At 45.3% G+C, this 19,448-nt stretch overlaps 1 protein-coding gene across 1 annotated transcript; it reads right to left on the reverse strand.

The window, feature by feature from the left end:
• Positions 1–127: 127 nt before the first annotated feature.
• reep5 (receptor accessory protein 5) lies at positions 128–6,766 on the reverse strand. The gene is made up of 5 exons (XM_068334342.1): positions 6,555–6,766; positions 5,715–5,808; positions 3,013–3,151; positions 1,574–1,742; positions 128–399 (listed from the first exon to the last, which is right to left on the reverse strand). The coding sequence occupies exons 1-5, from the start codon at positions 6,670–6,672 to the stop codon at positions 350–352; spliced, it is 570 nt and encodes a 189-aa protein (XP_068190443.1). The 5' UTR covers positions 6,673–6,766; the 3' UTR covers positions 128–349.
• Between the last annotated feature and the right edge of the window lie 12,682 nt (positions 6,767–19,448).

Genomic DNA, 19,448 nt, shown 5'->3' on the forward strand with positions numbered 1-19,448 from the left:
AAAACAAATACCTGTTGTATCGATCTATTTAAACCTTTTTTGTTCGGTTAATATTCATTGATTTATTAGACTTTTGCAAATTAACAAATTTGAATCATTTTGAAGGAAGGAAATAAAAACAAATGAGTCCACTGAGTTGTTTTTTATTGGCTTCAGAAGAGCGCATCAGGGTAAGAGTACAGTAATCTCCCATCAGCCTTCCAGAAGGCAAAGTTAAATAAGTGACCTGGGATCAGCTGTAGTACGTGTGTTGACATCTCAGACAGGTCCGGTCATGTTTAATGAGATCAATCTTTCAAAAACAAGCAAGGCAACATTTGTCTCGTAGCGCTGGGCTCCAGACGGCGGCTTAGGAGCTCTTCTTCTCCTCAAACATGATGTTGGCGGTGGCTCTCTTAGCTGTGGACACATCACAAACATGTCACATGTTGGGTCTGATAACTGCTATCACGTATGTTCAACACTAAACACATCAGTGATTCACATGACAAGACTAAACTGGAGGGTTTGTGTTGTTTTTTCACTTTTTTTTCCATTTTCACACATGAAAAATACAAACTAAAAGTTGGGAAAGTGAAGGATTATTTGACTGTTCTCATATCTACAGGATCCCAGCACCCTAATTTAACCCTCGGGGATCTATTAAAATGACTACACACATGACCTAATCTGGTCACAAAAGGGCCGTCTCATAAAAATGAAAAGAAAAAGTAACACAGAAATGTTTTTTTCTTTCAACGCATCAGATCTTTTCCATTACTTCAGACCTTTCCATAGATATAAAGTTTATTGCAGGTGTGTAAACACAGACAGTGGGTCTGTGTCTGGGTTGTGGGGTGATTGTGGGGTAATGTGGGGGCAGTGTCTTACTGCAGACAATGAAGATTATGTTTCATTATAACATGTCAGCATTATTGTATATAGTAATATATATCATACACATAATATATAAATATATAATATATATACTTATAGTATATGAAAAAATGTGGTTATAATGGGAATCAATTGGACCATTTTTGACCATCTTAGGTATTGTGTGTACACAGTGAAAATCTGTTTTTCTATACACTTCCAATGACAGACATTAAGGAATTTATCAAATAAAGACGAAAGAAAATTACTGGCAAAATTTCATATATTTATCCTTTTAACTGATTTACTGGGAGAGAAAAGCATGTCACTTTTGTGCCCAAACAGTTCCCCAGGGTTAAATGTGTAATGAGGCTCAGAAAGTGTCATATGAGACATCTACTGAGGGCAGTGCTTTTCTGGTGACACTTATAAAAGATTGAACACCTTGATATGTTGTGATGATTTTGGCTGTGAGTCTGAACGTAGCCTGACTACTGTAAAACATACAGTATCATCTTCAGTCATGTGACTCAGTGCTATCCAGCTAACATTAGCCACTAGATGGCACAATTTCCAGACGAACACACAAGCTGTGTAAAGTGTGTTTTCTCTTTTAATCTTTATTTAACCAGGTCGGTCAGTTGAGGACCTCAACCTGACAGTCATTCCATCGCCAGTGTTGAGACACTGGAGGCAAACAACCTGCTGATTTCCTCACCTTCATCTTTGATCTTGTCAGCAGCTTCAGACGCCTTGTCCTTCAGATTCTTCATCGCATCATCAATCTTGGCTTCATTCTTGAGGAAAAATGGTCGAATGATGCGGTTATAAATCTGGACTGATCCGTTGGAGGGAGTTGGCGCCATGCACCACACCAGGAAGGCACACTGTGAAAGAAGACAGTAATAAGGAGTTCATGTTTTCCCATCATCTGTCCATCTACAAACACACACACAGTACTGTGCAAAAATCTAAGGGGGTATAAATAAATCCTGTAAGAATGTTTTCAATAATATAAAATTGAATTGCTTAAATTCATTGATTTGCAAAGTGAAAATATAAAAGGAAAATATAAATACCAACCAACATTTGGTGTGACAGCACTTTGCCTTCAAAATAGGATCATTCTTCTAGGTAAACTTGGACAATGTTGGGAATTTTGTAGGATCATGGTTGTATGATTAACCAGCTATACCAATCAGGCACTGATTATCATTAGGTTCATATGTAGGTTGAAACACAGTCTCTACCACAAAGAAAAACATGTTTAGGAGGCTTAAAATGGGTGAAGAACAGCCAGACTGCTACCAAGATGAGTTTGTGGGTGACAGTTTTGTGTCAGAGGTCATGCACCATGAAAAGATGGAGCACAGCAAAGATTTCAAAGCACACTGGGCTTCCAAGATGTGTTGTTGAAGCTGTTCTGAAGAAGCATAAAGAAAGGAGTCACGCTGACCCTCGTAGAAGCAGTGGTCTGCCAAGGAAATGGAGTGCACAGATGAAAGACACACTTTGCTTACTTTTCCTTCCAACTATGAAAATGTCCATCAGTGCCATCAGCTCAGAAGTAGCAGAAACCAGCTGGACCCTGGTATACCATGAACTGTCCAGAGAAATCTGATCAGGACTGGTCTTCCTGGAAGAACTGTGGAACCATGGCAGAGAAACTGGCGCCAGCAGGTCATCGATGAGTAAAAACTGTAATATTTGGCTGTAGAAGAAGGTGGTTTGTTCACTGAAGGCTCTCCTGACCTACTTGAAACTTAAAATGCACATTTCTGGCAGTCTCAGGAAGTGCATTGTTGACTTCAGACCAATAATAATTGAAAATGAAAAGGTTAACAGCTTCTGAGTACCAGTGTGGTGGTGACTTCAGGGCTCAGTGGACTAAGTCTGAGCCCTGAAGTCTGGCTCGTCCTCACCAATGTCACCAGCAGGTTGTCAGTCATCCATGAGGATGAGGATTGTCTGCAATTTGTAAGTTCCCTTAAGCAAACAGAGGTCAAGCAGATGAGAGCTCTCAACACTCACTCTTTATCAGCAGAGTGGTGTACTCCACCCTCAACATGTTGATTTACTGGGACAAACAAAGACACACATGCCCGGAGTCAGGATGAGAGCTGCACCTTCTGGTCACACAGGTCTGTACTGGATTACCTTTCCAATATAGTAGAAGGGGAACCAGGAGAGGAAGATGTCAGCAAAAAACTCTGCCACGCTGAAGACTCCGTACACCACCCAGTAGGTCAGCCATTTGGTGTCGTCGTCTTTGGTTGCACTTTCAATGGCCTTAATTCTGGTGAGAGAGGACCAGCACATGAGGAAAGACGGCTGACGTTTCAGAAGACACCGTTGTTTCTTTACAGTAGAGGTGGGCGTTATTGCCCCCAAAAATACAATATTTCAGGGAATTTTGGTGATAACAGAGTGATACAGTATGATGACCGTCAGTGGTGGAGCGGTAGAGCAGGTCGTCCTATGATTCAAGATCGGCCTTTCAATTCCCGCTCCTGCCCAAAAACAAAAACACCTGGAGGTGAGCTGACAGTGGGAGGTGTCAGCTCACCTCCGAAGCACTGCCTAGGAGCCCTTGAGCACAAGCTGCTCATTTGGACGCTCCACAAAGGGGCTGCCCACCACCCTACCTCCAACTGCATGCTTCCAGGCCCCCTTGTGTTTGGTTGTGTGTATTACAGGGGCATGTACACACTAATATGCATGCCTGTGATTGACTAACAAAAAAAACTAGAGTGTGCATTCTTAATTTCCCTTCAGGGATTAGAAGTGTATAGATATATGAATTTTTTTTTAAATATGTGTGTACACAAACAGTGTTTTAACTTTATCTGCATAAACATACACATTACACCTTAAAATTTGCACATCAAGTGTTCTTTATAAATAGCCGGTAGTGCTGTGATGGAATGTCGTATCTGAGGTCCAGATTTTTATGGATCCTCTTTACGTTAGCTTCCTCCATCGTTTGGATCGGCTTCATATCTTTAAGCAAACAAACGATGACTGCTTTGGTGACGTTTTTGCAGCATTGGCTTTTGTTGTCATGTAAAGTACAACTAAGTCAGAGATGGGGTGATGTCGTTTTGAACCTGCTTGCTTTGTTTTGTGTTGTGGTAGCGTTAGCCACTGAGCTTGTACAGTACACACAGCTAGTACTGGATTCACCACTTCTGTCTGAGGTGGTGAAATCAGTTCAACGTACTGTATTTCCCCATGGTGTTACCACAGTGTTCTGTATCTGTTCGTTTCTACCCAAAACGCTTCCATCTAAAATCTAGAAGAACAAAAAGATCGGCTGAACACTTTTCACCTCTTCTTGAAAGAAGCCTCTAGAATCTTTTTTTCTGTTTCTCTCTTCCTGTTATTAACCCCGTATGCTCAAGGCAGACCACCATCCCCCAGGAGCCGTGGCCTGCTTGAGGTTTCTGCCTGTTAAAAGGAAGTTTTCCTTCGCCACTGTTCACTCCTGGAGGTTTCTGTTGGGTTTCCGTAAATACACTTGAGAGACTGCTTTAGACCAGCTCTATATGTAACGTGAAATAACTTCTGTTATGATTTGGAATTATATAAATAAAATTTGATTTGATATTAATAATTGTACTGGTGTTATTGTGTATGATATGATACTGCCCACCCCTACTTTACATCATGCAAACAAGATAATGACGATCATTTGGTGTTACATTTCATGTATATGTTGGCCAGAACATTACATAACAACCAAAATTTACCACCGTTATAAGATAGTTGCCCTTGTGCCCTGCTTGGGGGGTCTTTTTGCGTTATCTGCTTATTGGTTTTAAGTCTCCCAGTTGTGGGTCATAAATGTACTGTAATGCAATGTTATCAAGACATCAAATGTCTGTCCCATCGTCCCTGCTGACTTCACACCTTTATATTCTGCACTATTGCTGCCTCTGCTAAAGCTCACAGGTGGAGCAGCAGTCCCACCTAAAACTAACTGTCTCAGGTCGATGGAACGACTCAGTCATCCTCTACAGAAATCTAGCCTGACTGACCGCTCAAAACTTTGCAAACCAACACAACATTATCTAATGACAAATCTCGGAATCGAAGTTCTATTAGTGAAGATGATCCTGGTGATTTTCTGGACCAATCAGGTTTATTGTGCAGTAATTCCTCACAGCCCTGAGACAATGAGGAGTCTGAGAAGGAAATGGAGTGTGAATAATGGAACAGACGTGGTCTACATGTGATTCTGTGGTGGCTACATGGAGCTCCAGTCACTGACATTAGGAAACAATTTCCTCATTATACTGCGCCACTTCTTAGACCAGCTAACAACATCCATTCTTCAGCCTTCTTAGCCCGTGAATATGAGCATTTTTATGAAATCATGTAATGCTCACAAGATTAGCAGAAGGAGATGTCACTAATTATGCCCGTCATCCATTCACTGTACTGAAAAAGCGGGGGGAAGCAGTGGTGTGAAGTCACATCTATAACACACCTTCCTGTTGCTTCATGGTGAGAAACTGTTTCCTGCCCTGTCAGCCACACATTACTGATGAACATACAGTATTTAAACAGAAGGTCTATATCCTCCAGTCAGAAATGTACTACAATTCCATGCAACCTGTGACATGCAGAAAAACTTGTTAGATAGGCCATTCAAATAGGGGTGACATATAGAAGCACCTCCATCGATCAGCTGAACAAAATTGGATAATCAATACTATGACGATATTCTGTGAAGTAATATTGTATTATTACTTTTATTAGGTGTGTGTGTGTGTGTGTGTGTGTGTGTGTGTGTGTGTGTGTGTGTGTGTGTGTGCAGACCCCTCCTATCAGAGAAGCTTTCACAATGAAATACTTACGATATGTAGGCTGGATACAGGAAGCCGATGAGGTTACAGAGGAGGGAGGCACCGTAACCGATCACCAGGTAAACAGCAATGACACCAACCACAGCTGGAACACAACACATAAGATGTGTGTTACGCTTCCTAAACATACATATGCATGTGTGTACATGTTTGTGTCTCTGTATGTGTGTATACATATCTATCAAGACAGACAGAAGACGGTATTGATAATCGATGCCAACATCAGGAAAAAGGAACACGAAAAGGCTGAGACGTATTAAGGCTTGAAAGGGCAGCTGGAGTAAATGTGGGAGGTTAAGACCAGCGTAGCTCCTGTGGTAGTGGGAGCACTGGGGCCAGTGACCCCAAACTGGGAGAGAGGCTCCACCAGATCCCAGCACAACATCCGAGGCCTCTGTCCAGCAGAGTGCAGCTAAGATACTGAACAGCACCCTCAATCTCTAAGGCCTCTGGTAGAGGACCAGAGGATGTCGAGGATACCACCCTACAAGGGTGGTAACTGGTGCTTTTCAAACATCCAATAATATGCTGTATTACATAGAGCTTACTAAATGGTGTACTATTACAAACATCAAAATAATATCCTGTATTACATGGAGCTTATTAAATGGTGTATTACAAACATCCAATAATATACTATATTACATAGAGCTTACTAAATGGTGTACTATTACGAACATCCAATAATATGCTGTATTCCATATGGCCTACAGTGACTGGCCTATCACAGCCACACAGTGTGGCTGCGGACGGGGGACCCTCGTCCCTCCATGTCCGCCCGTGTCGCTGCGATGCCCCGCAGCCTCTCTCCGTCGCCCCGCTGACATTTACCCAGAGCGATGTAGGTCCTGCTGACCCCAGTTCTGGCCTCGACCTTCGCCAGGACGTCGGTCATGAGATTCTTCTCATGGAGAAACTTGTCAAACCTTTCCTTGAGGCCCTGCGCCATGGCTGCGGTCTATTTCCAGATGGAGATGTCTGGGTATATTAGCTGGTATCAAACTGCGACACGCCTGCAGACCCACACCCGCTCCGTCACCACACCGGAAGTACCCGCGGCGCTGCGTCACGCCCTTCACAATAAAAGCTTTGTCTCTACCGCTGTCCGGAGGAGTGGAGACAGACCAGGGCGACGTCCATCGCTCCGATAAATAACAGGTTTAACGTTATACATGTTGGGATCGTTTATTTCCATCTATATACGGGCAATGGTACTTTGGTTTAGAAGGTAACATAAATAAAACATGACAAATCAAAATATATGATATGGCAATTGATAACTTAAGACTGTGACATCACAAAGTTTTATTTCCTATAGAATAGAATAGAATGCCTACAATGTCATCATACACAAATGTACAACAAAATTCTTAAGACAACTGTTGTGCAAAAAAAACTCGAGTTCAAGAAGAAATTATGGAAAAATATTTACAACGAGCCATAAAGATTTGTACGGTGCACTGTGCAGCAGAGGGCTCAATAGTAGCAGTTGTTCTCAGCTCGGAAGGACTTCCAACCGCGTGTCAACCTTTTCTTTCGGAGTACTGAGTTTAGTACTCTCATCGCACTGGAGTACATGTTGGTCAGTCTAGAGGTCCAGGCCTTGACGGACCGATACCTCTTCCCAGAGGGCAGCAGTGAGAACATTCTGTGGGCGGGGTGTGAACGGTCACTGGTGATGTTGGTGGCCCTACACAGACATGTGGTGTTGTAAATGTCTGACAGAGGATAACTGTACACCTACGACCTTCTGCGCTGACTTCCTGACCCTCTCCAGAGCCTTCCTGTCAGCCTGAAAGCAGCGGTTAAACCACACCAGGATGTTGTTGGTGACGATGCTCTCCACAGACGGCCTGTAGTAGGGCAGAAGCAGGTCCTGGGACATGTTTACTCTTCTTAGGGACCTTAGACTTTTCACAAGGACACGGGTGTTAGTCCCCCATGTAAGGTCCAGTGAGATGTGCGTTCCCAGGAACTTGAAGTCTTTGACTCGTTGCACCAGGTGCCCTCGGATCATAAGAGGGGGGGATCCTCCTTCTTCCTCCTTATATCTAGCACCATTTCCTTGGTGTTCGAGGAGTTCAGTGCCAGGTTGTTGATGGAGCACAAGGTGGTGAGGTCCAGGACCTCCTCCTTGTTGGCTGACTCAGCTCCAACACAGTAATGTCGTCAGCAAATTTGACGAGGAAGTTGCAGCAGTCGCAGAGCAATCATGGGTGTGCAGGGTGCACAGCCCCTCAGTACCCTCCCCTGGACGCCGTCGGGACCGGCAGCCTTTGACGGGTTCACACCGCAGAGCACCTTCCTGACCTCCTCTGTGCTCACAATGAGGGCCAGGGTGTCAGGGGGCAGCAGCGTGGGAGCACTGGAGCCGTTCTTGAGAAGAAGCTCCCGGATGCCCTTCCAAGCACGTTGGGGCTTCGCCTCCTTGAGGTGTCCCTTGACCTTTTTTGCATAAGCTGGCTTCCCCCGCTTGATGCCCATCGTCACATTGGATCTGTCCGAGCTGTAAAACTCCAAGTCTCCAGACCTGAAGGCAGAGTGTCGTTCCCTCAGCAGTTGTTCTGTCTCACTATTCATCCACCGTTTCCTACTGTGATAATGCCTGATCATCTTCTCCTCAGGCACATTATCATTTCACGTTTTAATATAAAACAGAACAGTGGATGTGTAGTTGTTCAAGTCCTCTTGTGCAAAAAAAAAAAAACAGTTTATACATTGATAATCGGAGGAACAGAAGAAACCGCCTCCTCAATTAATAGTAATCAATGATAATAATCAAATTCCCCGTATGGGAAATAATTTTTCCACTCTATTTAGTACCCCACACGCGTATACATATGAGGTACAGGCCCGAAAACACAAACACACAAATGGCCTGTCAGCATGCAGAAAGGTAGAGCGGCAGGTCAGAACAGGTCATTTTCCAGAGAACTCACAGATATGTGATTTTTACACAGTTTTAATATTAAAGTCATCCAGAGAAGAGTAACTATGTCTAATCCAACACAAGATAAAATAATAGCGTATGTACATTTACTGTGGTAATTGGAGCGAGTGGCTGTCATACATTTACAGTAAGTATTTCCAGCTTGATGCAGTTGGCCACGATTTAGAATATGGTGATTATTTCTCCTAATGTAGTCTTACAGGCGCAGCTTTCTCCAAAAGTTGTTCTCATACAGTCATTTTTAGATGGTGGGCTGCTGCCGTCACATAGAGGTTAAATTTGGTTTGAAGATTGTCAAGCTGCTGAAGAAACGACTGCACACAGCTGAAGATTACCTCCTGAAAGGAAAAACATAGGGCACAGTTTAACATCAATGAGCCGTTCCCTCTGCAACCACACCCTTACTTACTCAGATCATATTGCAAAATACAAACGTTGTCACATGATATCTTCTTTCAAAACGCTGCAGTTTTAGGCAGCTGATTGTCAGGTATCTGCTCTCTGGTGTGTTTTAAGGCGACAGAATGGTTTAGTGCTTTAATGAGATCATTTCTGTGCTATTTCTGTTTGTTCCTTTGTTTGCTCTACTCAGTGATCCTTCCCAACACAAACTGTGCTGTTTACAGTGGCGTGGGCAGTCTGCTCCATCACACAGCATCTACATCCTCTACATCCAAGTCTTAGATCTTAGCTATTTAAAGGCATAAAAGGTCAGAGCACACACCATGTGATGTTTGCCTATCTTAATACTTCTGCGCATGCTCGAGCAGGCTGCAGTTTCCTCTGCTCTGAGCGAGTTTGTTATGCTTAACTGTGCGTTTTTTCTATGTTTTCTATTATTCTAACATAAATTTAGATAATGTATAGTAATATGCTAGTCTACTCCAGGGAGGAGTTGATGTCCATGAGGGTCAAAGGAGACCCAGCAACACGCAATCTCATCCCCGCTGAGCTCCGACGGAGATGTCGCGGATGCCGAGCGGGTCACATTGAAAGGACTAGACTAACGGCTAGAGCCGCTAACCGGAGGAGAGTCAAGCCCTCCGTCCCCTCCGTCATCATGGGGAACGTGAACTCTCTACCGAACAAGTTGAACGAACTGATGGCGCTGTGCAGGACTGAACATCGCTACCGGGAGACCAGCTTGTTTGTGTTCTCACACGTGGTTAACTGGCGACGTGCCAGACGCTAACGTCGAACTAACCGGCTTCTCCTCCGTACGAGCGGACCGGGACATGAACACCGCCGGTAAGAAGAAAGGAGGTGGATTAATCATCTATACCAACGATAGATGGCGCCATCCGGGACATGTGACGGTGAAATCAACACTGTGTAACCGATCTGGAGCTAACAGCTGTTAGCATCAGACCCTACTACCTGGCGCGTGAATTCTCACACGTTATTGTCCTCGCTGTCTACATCCCTCCACGGGCGGACCCTGAGACGGCACGAGAGACCATCTGTGGGACCACCTCTGCTCTTCGGACCCGGCACCCGGAGGCGCTCGTCATCATCACCGGTGACTTTAACCACGTCACCTTGGACTCATCTCTCCCCACAATGGTCCAGTGTGTAGACTGTCCCACACGGAAGAACAGAACCATCGATCTGTTCTACACTAATGCTAAGGAGGCATACACCGCCACCCCCCTCCCTCCACTAGGTAAATCAGACCATAACCTAGTGCACCTACAGCCCACCTACATCCCGCTGGTGAAACGGCTGCCAGCAACAACACGACAGGTCAGGAGGTGGTCCCTGGAAGCAGAGGAGATGCTGAGGAACTGCTTCCAGACCACCGACTGGGATGTTATTGTGGGCTCACATGGGGAGGACATTGAGGGGGCAGCTCAGTGTTTTACAGACTACATGAACTTCTGTGTTGACACCATGGCCCCTGTGAGGACAATCAGGTGTTACCCCAACAACAAACCCTGGGTAACAAAGGAAGTCAAGGCTGTCCTGAACAGGAAGAAGCGGGCGTTCAGGAGCAAGAATGAGGAGGAGATGAGGAAGGCCCAGCAGGAAGTGAGACTCTGCCTGAGGGAAGCCAAGGAGGCGTACAGGAGGAAGCTGGAGAAGCAGCTGGGGCGCAACCAGGTGTGGGAGGTCTGGAATGGGTTATGAACCATCACCGGACAAGGGAAAGGGCGCAGCACTGTGGAGGGGAACAGTGAACGAGTGAATGAACTAAACAGCTTTTTCAATCCATTCAGCTCCCCCACCACTCCCGGCTCCTCGTCCCAGGACTCTCCCGGCCCTGCAGACTGCTCCACTGATGCTCCATCCTCCTGTGCTTCCTCTCCTTCCACCCCCGCCACTTCTCCTTCCACCCCTGCCACTTCTCCCGAGCCCACATCAAGAGCTGCGAAGCTCAACGGCCCCACCTCAACCACTGGACTCCCAGCTTCGCCACGACTTCCTGCTCCCACCACGACTGAGACCGTCATCACTGCAGACCTGGTGACGACAACGCTGCGGAGGCTCCGTCCCTATAAGGCGGCTGGACCAGATAAGATCTCCAAGACTCCTCCGAGCCTGTGCTTTGGAACTAGGGGACCCCCTGCAGCGATTGTTCAACCTCAGTCTGTGGCTGGGGAGGGTCCAGTCACTGTGGAAGACCTCCTGCATTGTCCCTGTACCAAGAAAGGACACCCTACTGAGCTCAACGACCACCGACCGGTCGCTCTTACCTCCCACGTAATGAAGACCATAGAGCGACTGGTCCTGGAGCTCATGCATCCACAGGTGCAGGGTGCAATGGACCCTCTCCAGTTCGCCTATCAGGCCAAGGTTGGGGTTGACGATGCTGTCTTGTACCTCCTCCACCATGTGCTCTCCTACCTGGACGCCGGGGGCTGTGCCGTCAGAGTGCTCTTCTTTGACTTTCCGAGCGCCTTCAACACCATCCAGCCCCGGGTCCTACAGGACAAACTGGCCTCCATGGCTGTGGACCCCTACCTCGTGAGCTGGATCACGGACTACCTAACGGACAGACCCCAGTACGTCCGTATGGGGGACTGTTTGTCTTCTATGGTGACCAGCAGCACGGGGGCGCCACAGGGGACAGTGCTCTCCCCCATTCTCTTCACCCTCTACACATCAGACTTCAAGCACAACTCGGATACATGCCACATACAGAAGTACTCCGATGACACTGTGATTGTGGCATGTATCCGGGAGGGTGATGAGGGGGGGTACTGGGCATTGGTGGCTGACTTCGTGGAGTGGTGCCAACAGAACCAGCTCCAGCTCAACGTCTCCAAGACCAAGGAGATGGTGCTGGATTTCTGGCGGGCACCCCCCTCTCCACAGGCAGTGATCATGGAGGGCAGTGAGGTGGAGGTGGTAGGAAACTATAAGTACCTGGGACTGCAGCTAGACAGCAGACTGGACTGGTCACTCAACTCGAACTGTGTGTACAAGAAGGGGCAGAGCAGGATGTACTTCCTAAGGAGGCTGGCCTCCTTCAGCATCTGTCCTAAGCTCCTTCTCAAAGAGATATGGACCGTCTGAACAGACTCATCCGCAGAGCGGGCTTAGTGGTCGGGCTGAGCCTGGACTCTGGAGACGCTTCTGGAGAGCAGGACCATGTCTAAAGTCAGGGCCATCATGAACAACACCCCCCCCCCCTCCTACACACCACCACCTCCCAGCAGAGGAGCACCTTCAGCGACAGACTGCTGTCACACAGCACCTCCACAGAGAGGCTGAGGTCCTCCTTCGTGCCCCGTGCCATCAGGGGGTACAATGACTCTCTCAGGAGGAGCGGGGGGGAGGTGGCGAGGTCAGCACGGGGTTAATTGGATTTAATTTAATTTAAATTTATACTGTTTATATTTTAATTTTATACTGTTTATATTTTAATTCTATTTTTTTAGTATATGTACGGTTAATGCTACATGTGTCTGTTAGTGTAGTGTTGTTTTTTCCTGGTGTTTAGCTGAGCAGTGGATATGTGCAATTTCCTCCGGGATTATTAAAGTATCTATCTAATAAGAACCACTGTTTTGTGCACCAGTGATCTAATGAATGACGTATAAATTAAGAAAAAAAACACACACTACACATATACAATTAGCATCCAGTAATAAAGGAGAAAATACCATAAATGTAATGCTGACCTATTTCATTCCCTTGGTGAAATACTGCAATATGGAAAGACAGGTAAATAACGTTAACAAAAAAGAGTTAATGATTTTTTATTTATTTTAGAATGTATTGTCATACCAATCTCTAAATGACTCACTGTCCAAAAAAAAAATCAGATTGACTAAAGGACAAATTCCAAGCTGTCTAATAAGAATCAAGCAAAACTAAGATGAGAGAAGTAATCCAAGTAAAGAATCCAAGTGGGCAGAACACTTTAGTGAGGTACTCAGCAGAACACCACCAACAGTACCAGCACACTTCCAAGATACAGAAGCAAACCTGTCATTGGACACTGCTAAACCACCAGCCATTTGTAAAAATTAAAATGACTATAAAATCACTAAAAATCAGGGAAGCCCCTTGCTCAGATATGCCAAGTCATTACAGAACTCTTCAAGGCAGCTATAACATAATCTTCACTTGATGACTGGTCAGAGGGAATCACAATCAAACTCCCAAAGCAAGACTCTTGAAGAAAATGGAACAACAGATGAGACATTGCTCTCTTGTCAACAACTAGCAACATTCTTGAAAAGATCATTGTAACTCCTATAACAGAGGAAGTTGACCAGCACCTCGGGACAGAGCAGTCTGGCTTCAGAAAGGGTAAACAGAGCATTGATTGCATCTCCATACCTAGAGTGAAAATCCAAAGACAATTGTATGCAAACGGTCAACTTTGAGACAGCCTTTGACTACATCCACTGTGAAAACCTCTGAAATATACTGCACCAATATGGAATATCTGAACAGGTTGTCCTTGCAATACAGAGTTGGAAATAGCTTACAGAAATTAGATGTAAAATCAGCTGTAAATCAAGGTTCCATGATGTCAGCATTGTTCTGTAACATTGCAGCTGACTGGATCTTGAAACAACTAAAACCCAGAACGGAGGCATTCAATGGACACCGTTTGTAGTCCCAGAGGACCTAGACTACACAGTTAATCTTATTTTGTGTTCAGACACCCATCACCACATGCAGAAAGAAATATCCAATAGAAAGACCCAATAGAAAACTAAGGTTACGACCCTGAACCTTCCAATTCTTTCCTGAATTCAGGTTAAGGGAGAAATCCCTTTCATACTGTTACCTTTACATATTTGGGTAGTGTGAACAGTTATGATGGAGGTCAGTCATCTTCAGATTACCACCACTATATCCGCCGCAGCGGGTCACGGGGAGTCGGAGCCAATCTCGGTGGATTAGGGCGTGAGGCGGGGGACAATCCGGGCACGACGCCAGTGCACCGCGGAGCCACACACAACCATGCACACACACACTCATTCCTACGGGCAATTTGGAATGGCCAATCAACATGCTTTTGGAGGTGGGAGGAAGCCGGACAACCCGGAGAGAACCCACGCAGACACGGGGAGAACATGCAAACTCTTATATAGGGTGTGTTTGGGGTGAGGCATGCAATTGGCAGGTAATTGGCAGCAGATGGAGTGAACAGCAGGGTAATTGGAAGCTCCTTGGCAGGCACTGGAGATGGATTGGGTGCTCTGGGCCTAGAGAAAAAAAACCACACAAGACATAGACACAACACACCCATCTCTCCCAGAAACACTCACATGCATATTCACACATACACAGAGTACACACAAAATACACATGTAGGCATACATAACACCCCCACCAACACAGTTCGCTGCTATCCAAATAACAAGCTGTGGTTAACGCAGAACGTCAAGGATGTCCTCAACAGGAAAAAGAAGGCTTTCAGGACGAAGGATGAGGACGAGAAGAGAGAAGCACAGAAAGAGGTCAGAGGTCAGACGCTGCATAAAGGAGGCCAAAGACTCCTACAGGAGGAAGGTGGAGCAGCAGCTGAGCACCAACAGCATGAGGGATGTCTGGGAAGGTGTGAGGAACATCACTGGGCACAAAGCCAGGACCAGAACGGAGGGGGAGGGGTGCAGAGAGCCAACGACCTGAACAACTTCTTCAATAGGTTCAACCAGCCCCCCCTATCACCCTCCACCCTCACGACCTCAGCAGCAGCTCACCAGTTTCACCCCTATCCCATGGTCTCCTTCCCCCCTCCACAGCAGCAAAGTGGCCCCTCTCCACCTCCCCACCCCCTGCCCCTCTCCCTCCCCCCAGAACCCCCCCTCCTCCCATTCAAACTCCCCCACAGCCTCCACACATCTGTAGGTACAAGGGAGCCCCCTACCATCCCTCTTTACCCCAGTCCCTCCTTCTCCTACAAACCTACTGACCCCCTCTCTGCAGCAGCGGAGCTGTCCCCGTCAGCCCCCCTTCCCACGAGCACTCCTCCCCCCATCCCAATACCTATTCTACCTCCCTCAAGCCCACCTCCACCTATCCTAGCTCCCCCCTCTCCTCCCTCCCCCACTCCCTCACCTGCAAGCCCTCCTCTCTGTCACAGACACCTTCCCTCCACCCCCCAGCTCCCACCACCATCACTGCCTTCTCCCATCTTCATGGCGGACCAGGTGAGAGGAGAACTGAGGAAGCTTCGGCCCCGTAAAGCAGCAGGAAGGTGAAATGAATGATTATTTTATTTCCAGTTATTGGCGTCAACATCTTTAACCCAAGATTTTAAACTACGGATGATGTCTTGTTGTACGTTGTATTAGTGATTACATCCCGCTTCAAAGCGGTGATGTAATTGTCAGTTCACCCGTTCGTTCATTCGTATGTCCACCAAATATCTTCACAACTGTTGCAGATAGAAAGATTAAACAAGAAGCTCATGACTCAGGCAGCAAAGGGGACGGAAATGAGATGATGACCTTGACCTTGAGAAAACTAGGTCAAGCTCAAATTTAAACTTTTGTATACTCAGGAACGGATAAGATAGAAATACAAGGGAGAAGTGTGTGTGAGTAAGACCATAGATCTAAGCTAGTGCTTTGATCTACCTATGAACTAGTTTTGATCTATGGTCAAAGCTAGTGCATAGGTAGAGCAAAGCTTTGCTCTACCCATGTAAGATAGGTATCAAAGCAATTGCATTGACCTACCTATGCACTAGCTTTGATCCATGGTCAAAGCTAGTGCATAGCTTTGACCTACCTTGAAAGGTCAAAGCTATGCACTTGTCATAACCTGTACTTTCAGGGTATCCTGACCTATCCGTTGTGGGATGTTGCAGTCTCTGACTGCCTTGGTTCTTTGTTCTATAATGTGATGGGAATTTACAAATTTACTGTATAGGAAGTAACAAATGTGGAAATCCCCGAAACGTTTTCATTCCCCTTATGAAGGCCTCACTACACAAGTAAAACAGTAAGTCTTTCATAAGAGGAATGAATTTAGTGTACCGAAAGTATGCAAGGAGCACAACTACAGAAAAGCTCAGCAGTGCTTCTATTTAAATCTACTTATGCTAGTTCAGCTAAGTGCAAAAAAGTTTGGGTCACTAGCAGACCACATAAAAAAGATGAATTTGGAGATCTGTTGTTTTAAAGTCTTGTGTTTTAACAAATGTCCTCTCTCCTATCCTCAGCTGTTTCAATCAATCCACTGGACTTAAAAGTTTCTTGAAGACATTTCTCCTCTCATCTCAGAAGCTTCTAGTTTAGTGGTGGCTGGTCTTGTCCCAGTTTATGAACCCCGTGAGGTGTGGTCAGTGCTATTCATATGCCAATGATCATTGTCACAACACGTCTGGCTCCTCAACAATGGTCAATGGGAGTGGCATGGGGTGTAAAAGGGGTTCGTAGAAATGCGAGTTTCACCAAGCCTTAGTTAGCTAATGGGTGTCATTAGCATGAGACACCTCACCTGGGTCAATTTGCTAAGTCGTTCTTTTGGGGAGTTCTGAAAGGACCTGATGTCAAAGTGGCTTCCACTTGGACATGGATGGCTTCTTTCACTCCGTTCTAAAACCATTTGTCCTCCCTGTCCAAGATCTGAACATCGGTGTCCTGAAATGAGTGTCCCTCTTCCTTGAGGTGAAGGCAGACTGCTGAATCCTGTCCTGATGAGTTGACTCTTCTGTGTTGAGCCATGTGCAAGTGGAGTGGATGTCTTGGATGAACTTAAATTAGCATATTACTTGACAGTGGGAATGATAAAAAAGTGTGATTATTATTAAGTATCTTCATTTATTTGAATGACCAGTTCTATGTTTCATAGGTTGACCTTAGACTTCCCTTTTGCTGACCACAGATGATAATTTTGAAACTGATGAAATGACTGCTTTGTAAAGAAAATAGCAACGTGAATGTACATTATTAGGACATAAAGGGAATCCTCATTGTAATGATGTCACTCATCATGAGACACACATCCTTCCTCATTGCTAGTTGGCCTCCTATTATTAAGCATTAGTCAGTAATTGTTGAGTAATGCTGTACAGTATTACTGTTAAACCAGCACAGACTCAAGAAGCATCTGTCAGAATTGTATATTAGGTGGGCTGGGGGAGTGTAGTAACAAGGTTACACGTCAACATAGAATTTTGGTCATGCAATTCCTTCCTTTAGGTCACATTTGAACAACAGGGAAACAAAGAAAAATAAATGCTGAGGCCCTTCAGTAACGGCATCAGAAGACCACATATTACTTTTGGCGATTAAGCTTTTCATTCAAACATTTTTGTGACAATGTCTGTACTGGTTTGTAGTTTTTTATGTTTTCACGTGATTATCTGTCTGGGAGATGATAGAGAAGAATTGTGTGCACTGGAATGAGACCTTAGAGAATGGCAGTTGGTGAGTTTAGTTTCATTATTAATGCATGCAATTTTCTTCGGCAGGCTATTTCCAGAATTTGCTTATTTCATTTCTGTTTCAAAGGAAACAGAATGCACAGCCAAAATTCACCAATGCTGACATTTGTTTTATTTTTCATATTCATGATTTTGCAAATGTAAATATATACTGTGTATACTTCATTAATACTCGTAGGGAAATTATTAGCACACTCTAGTTTTAGTCGCACTCATATACAGTATAGTGTGTACTGGCCAGTAACACACACAGACACACACACACACACACACACACACACACACACACACAAGAACGGGCAGCTCCTCAGTGGTGCGCCCTAATGAACAACTTATAAAGGGGACGGCGCCTTGCTCAATGGCGCCTCGCTCAAGGGCGCCTCGGCGGTGCTCGCTTCGGAGTGTGAGCTGACACCTCCACTGTCAGCTCACACTCCAAAGTGACTGGGCAGGAGTGGGAATCGAACTGCCAATGCTGCGATCATTGGACGACCCGCTCTATCGCTGAGCCACTTCCCCTCGGTTTGGTTGTTTTATCTATGAAACACAAGGCACTTTGTTCACATTGACAAAAAATTGTGGCGCTCATGTGGTGAAGTTAGTTTTAGAATATAATGTTTTGAATATTCACCCTAAAAGTTAGCTGTAATGAGATCAAACAACCCTCGGCTAAAGAACGTATAAACGACATGTTCAACTACCAACCCAAAGTGCACATCTTGAGCTCTGAGCAGTAACAGCTAAACATTAACTACAGCAGCAAAAGTCTTACTTCAGAAGGGGGTCTTCAAACACAAACTGACTAATAGTTTCCCTACGGGGATCAATACAGTTGATTAAAAAAAACATTGAATTAAAATTAAGTTTATTGAACAGTAACTGCTAGGAAAGGTCACATTTGCAGAATGGCATGCATTTGTTACGTCTAACTTGATTGTGCTTACCGTATATCATAGCAAATTTAGTAAATTATTCCTATATGTATTAGTAAAAGCAAAATTATAATAGGAAAGAAAGCGCTAAATGTTGCATACACATTTTCAAATGAAAGATACAACATCTCTTCTCAAAGCTGCAGCACCCTGATTGGACAAAATTCCACAATCTGGTATCACAGTCGGAGATGCAAGGAAAGTCCCACAAAAGACCTGACGGTCCACACTACACAGAGCAGAGTGGCTCCGTGGTAGACCAGACGTCGGCGGTTCAATTCCGGCTCCCCCCAAGACTTCCTCCGGAGTGTGAGCCCACGGTGGGAGGTATCATCCCACCTCCCAGCCACTACTGAGGCGCCCTTGAGCAAGGCGCCGTCCCCCCTGCAAGCTGCTCGTTTAGGGCGCGATCCCTCATGCGACCCTTCACGCTGCCTCCCCCTACATACTGTTTGATGTTTACTAATTGCATGCCTACAGGCCCCTGGTGTGTTGTGTCTCAGGGGCCCGTACACAACAACGCATGCATGGTTGAACACATACTGTATATGCATGTGACTGGAGTGTGTGTGTGTGTGTGTGTGTGTGTGTGTGTGTGTGTAGTAAAAAGACAATCCCCCTGTAGGGGATTAATAAAGTGGACTTTCTTTCTACAGGCCCCCTGTGTGTGTGTGTGTGTTCAGGGCCTGTACACACACACACACACACACACACACACACACACACACACACACACACACACACACACACACACACACACACACACACACACACACACACACACACACACACACACACACACACACACATATATATGTATGTTTCAACCAACTAAAGTGTGCCACTATATTTCCCTTTGAGGATTAAAATCAGTATATAAAATTAAAAAAAAGTTTTGTCAAAGATAAAACAATATTAGTTTATATTGTTAATATTGGTTATGTTTATATTTGTGAATAAATTATTGTTTTGCCATCAAGTCTTTT

This window comes from Antennarius striatus, chromosome 15, assembly GCF_040054535.1.
Source record: "Antennarius striatus isolate MH-2024 chromosome 15, ASM4005453v1, whole genome shotgun sequence".
Classification (NCBI taxonomy): Eukaryota; Metazoa; Chordata; class Actinopteri; order Lophiiformes; family Antennariidae; genus Antennarius; species Antennarius striatus.

What these genes read in the sequence shown, in the direction of transcription:
- reep5 (XM_068334342.1), bottom strand. Translation starts at nt 6,672, where the DNA reads ATGGCGCAGGGCCTCAAGGAAAGGTTTGACAAGTTTCTCCATGAGAAG. An exon ending in CTGTATCCAGCCTACATATC is followed by an intron (nt 3,152 to 5,714) that starts GTAAGTATTTCA and finishes CTCTCTCACCAG; the next exon opens with AATTAAGGCCATTGAAAGTG. An exon ending in CCTTCTACTATATTGGAAAG is followed by an intron (nt 1,743 to 3,012) that starts GTAATCCAGTAC and finishes CTTCTTTCACAG; the next exon opens with TGTGCCTTCCTGGTGTGGTG.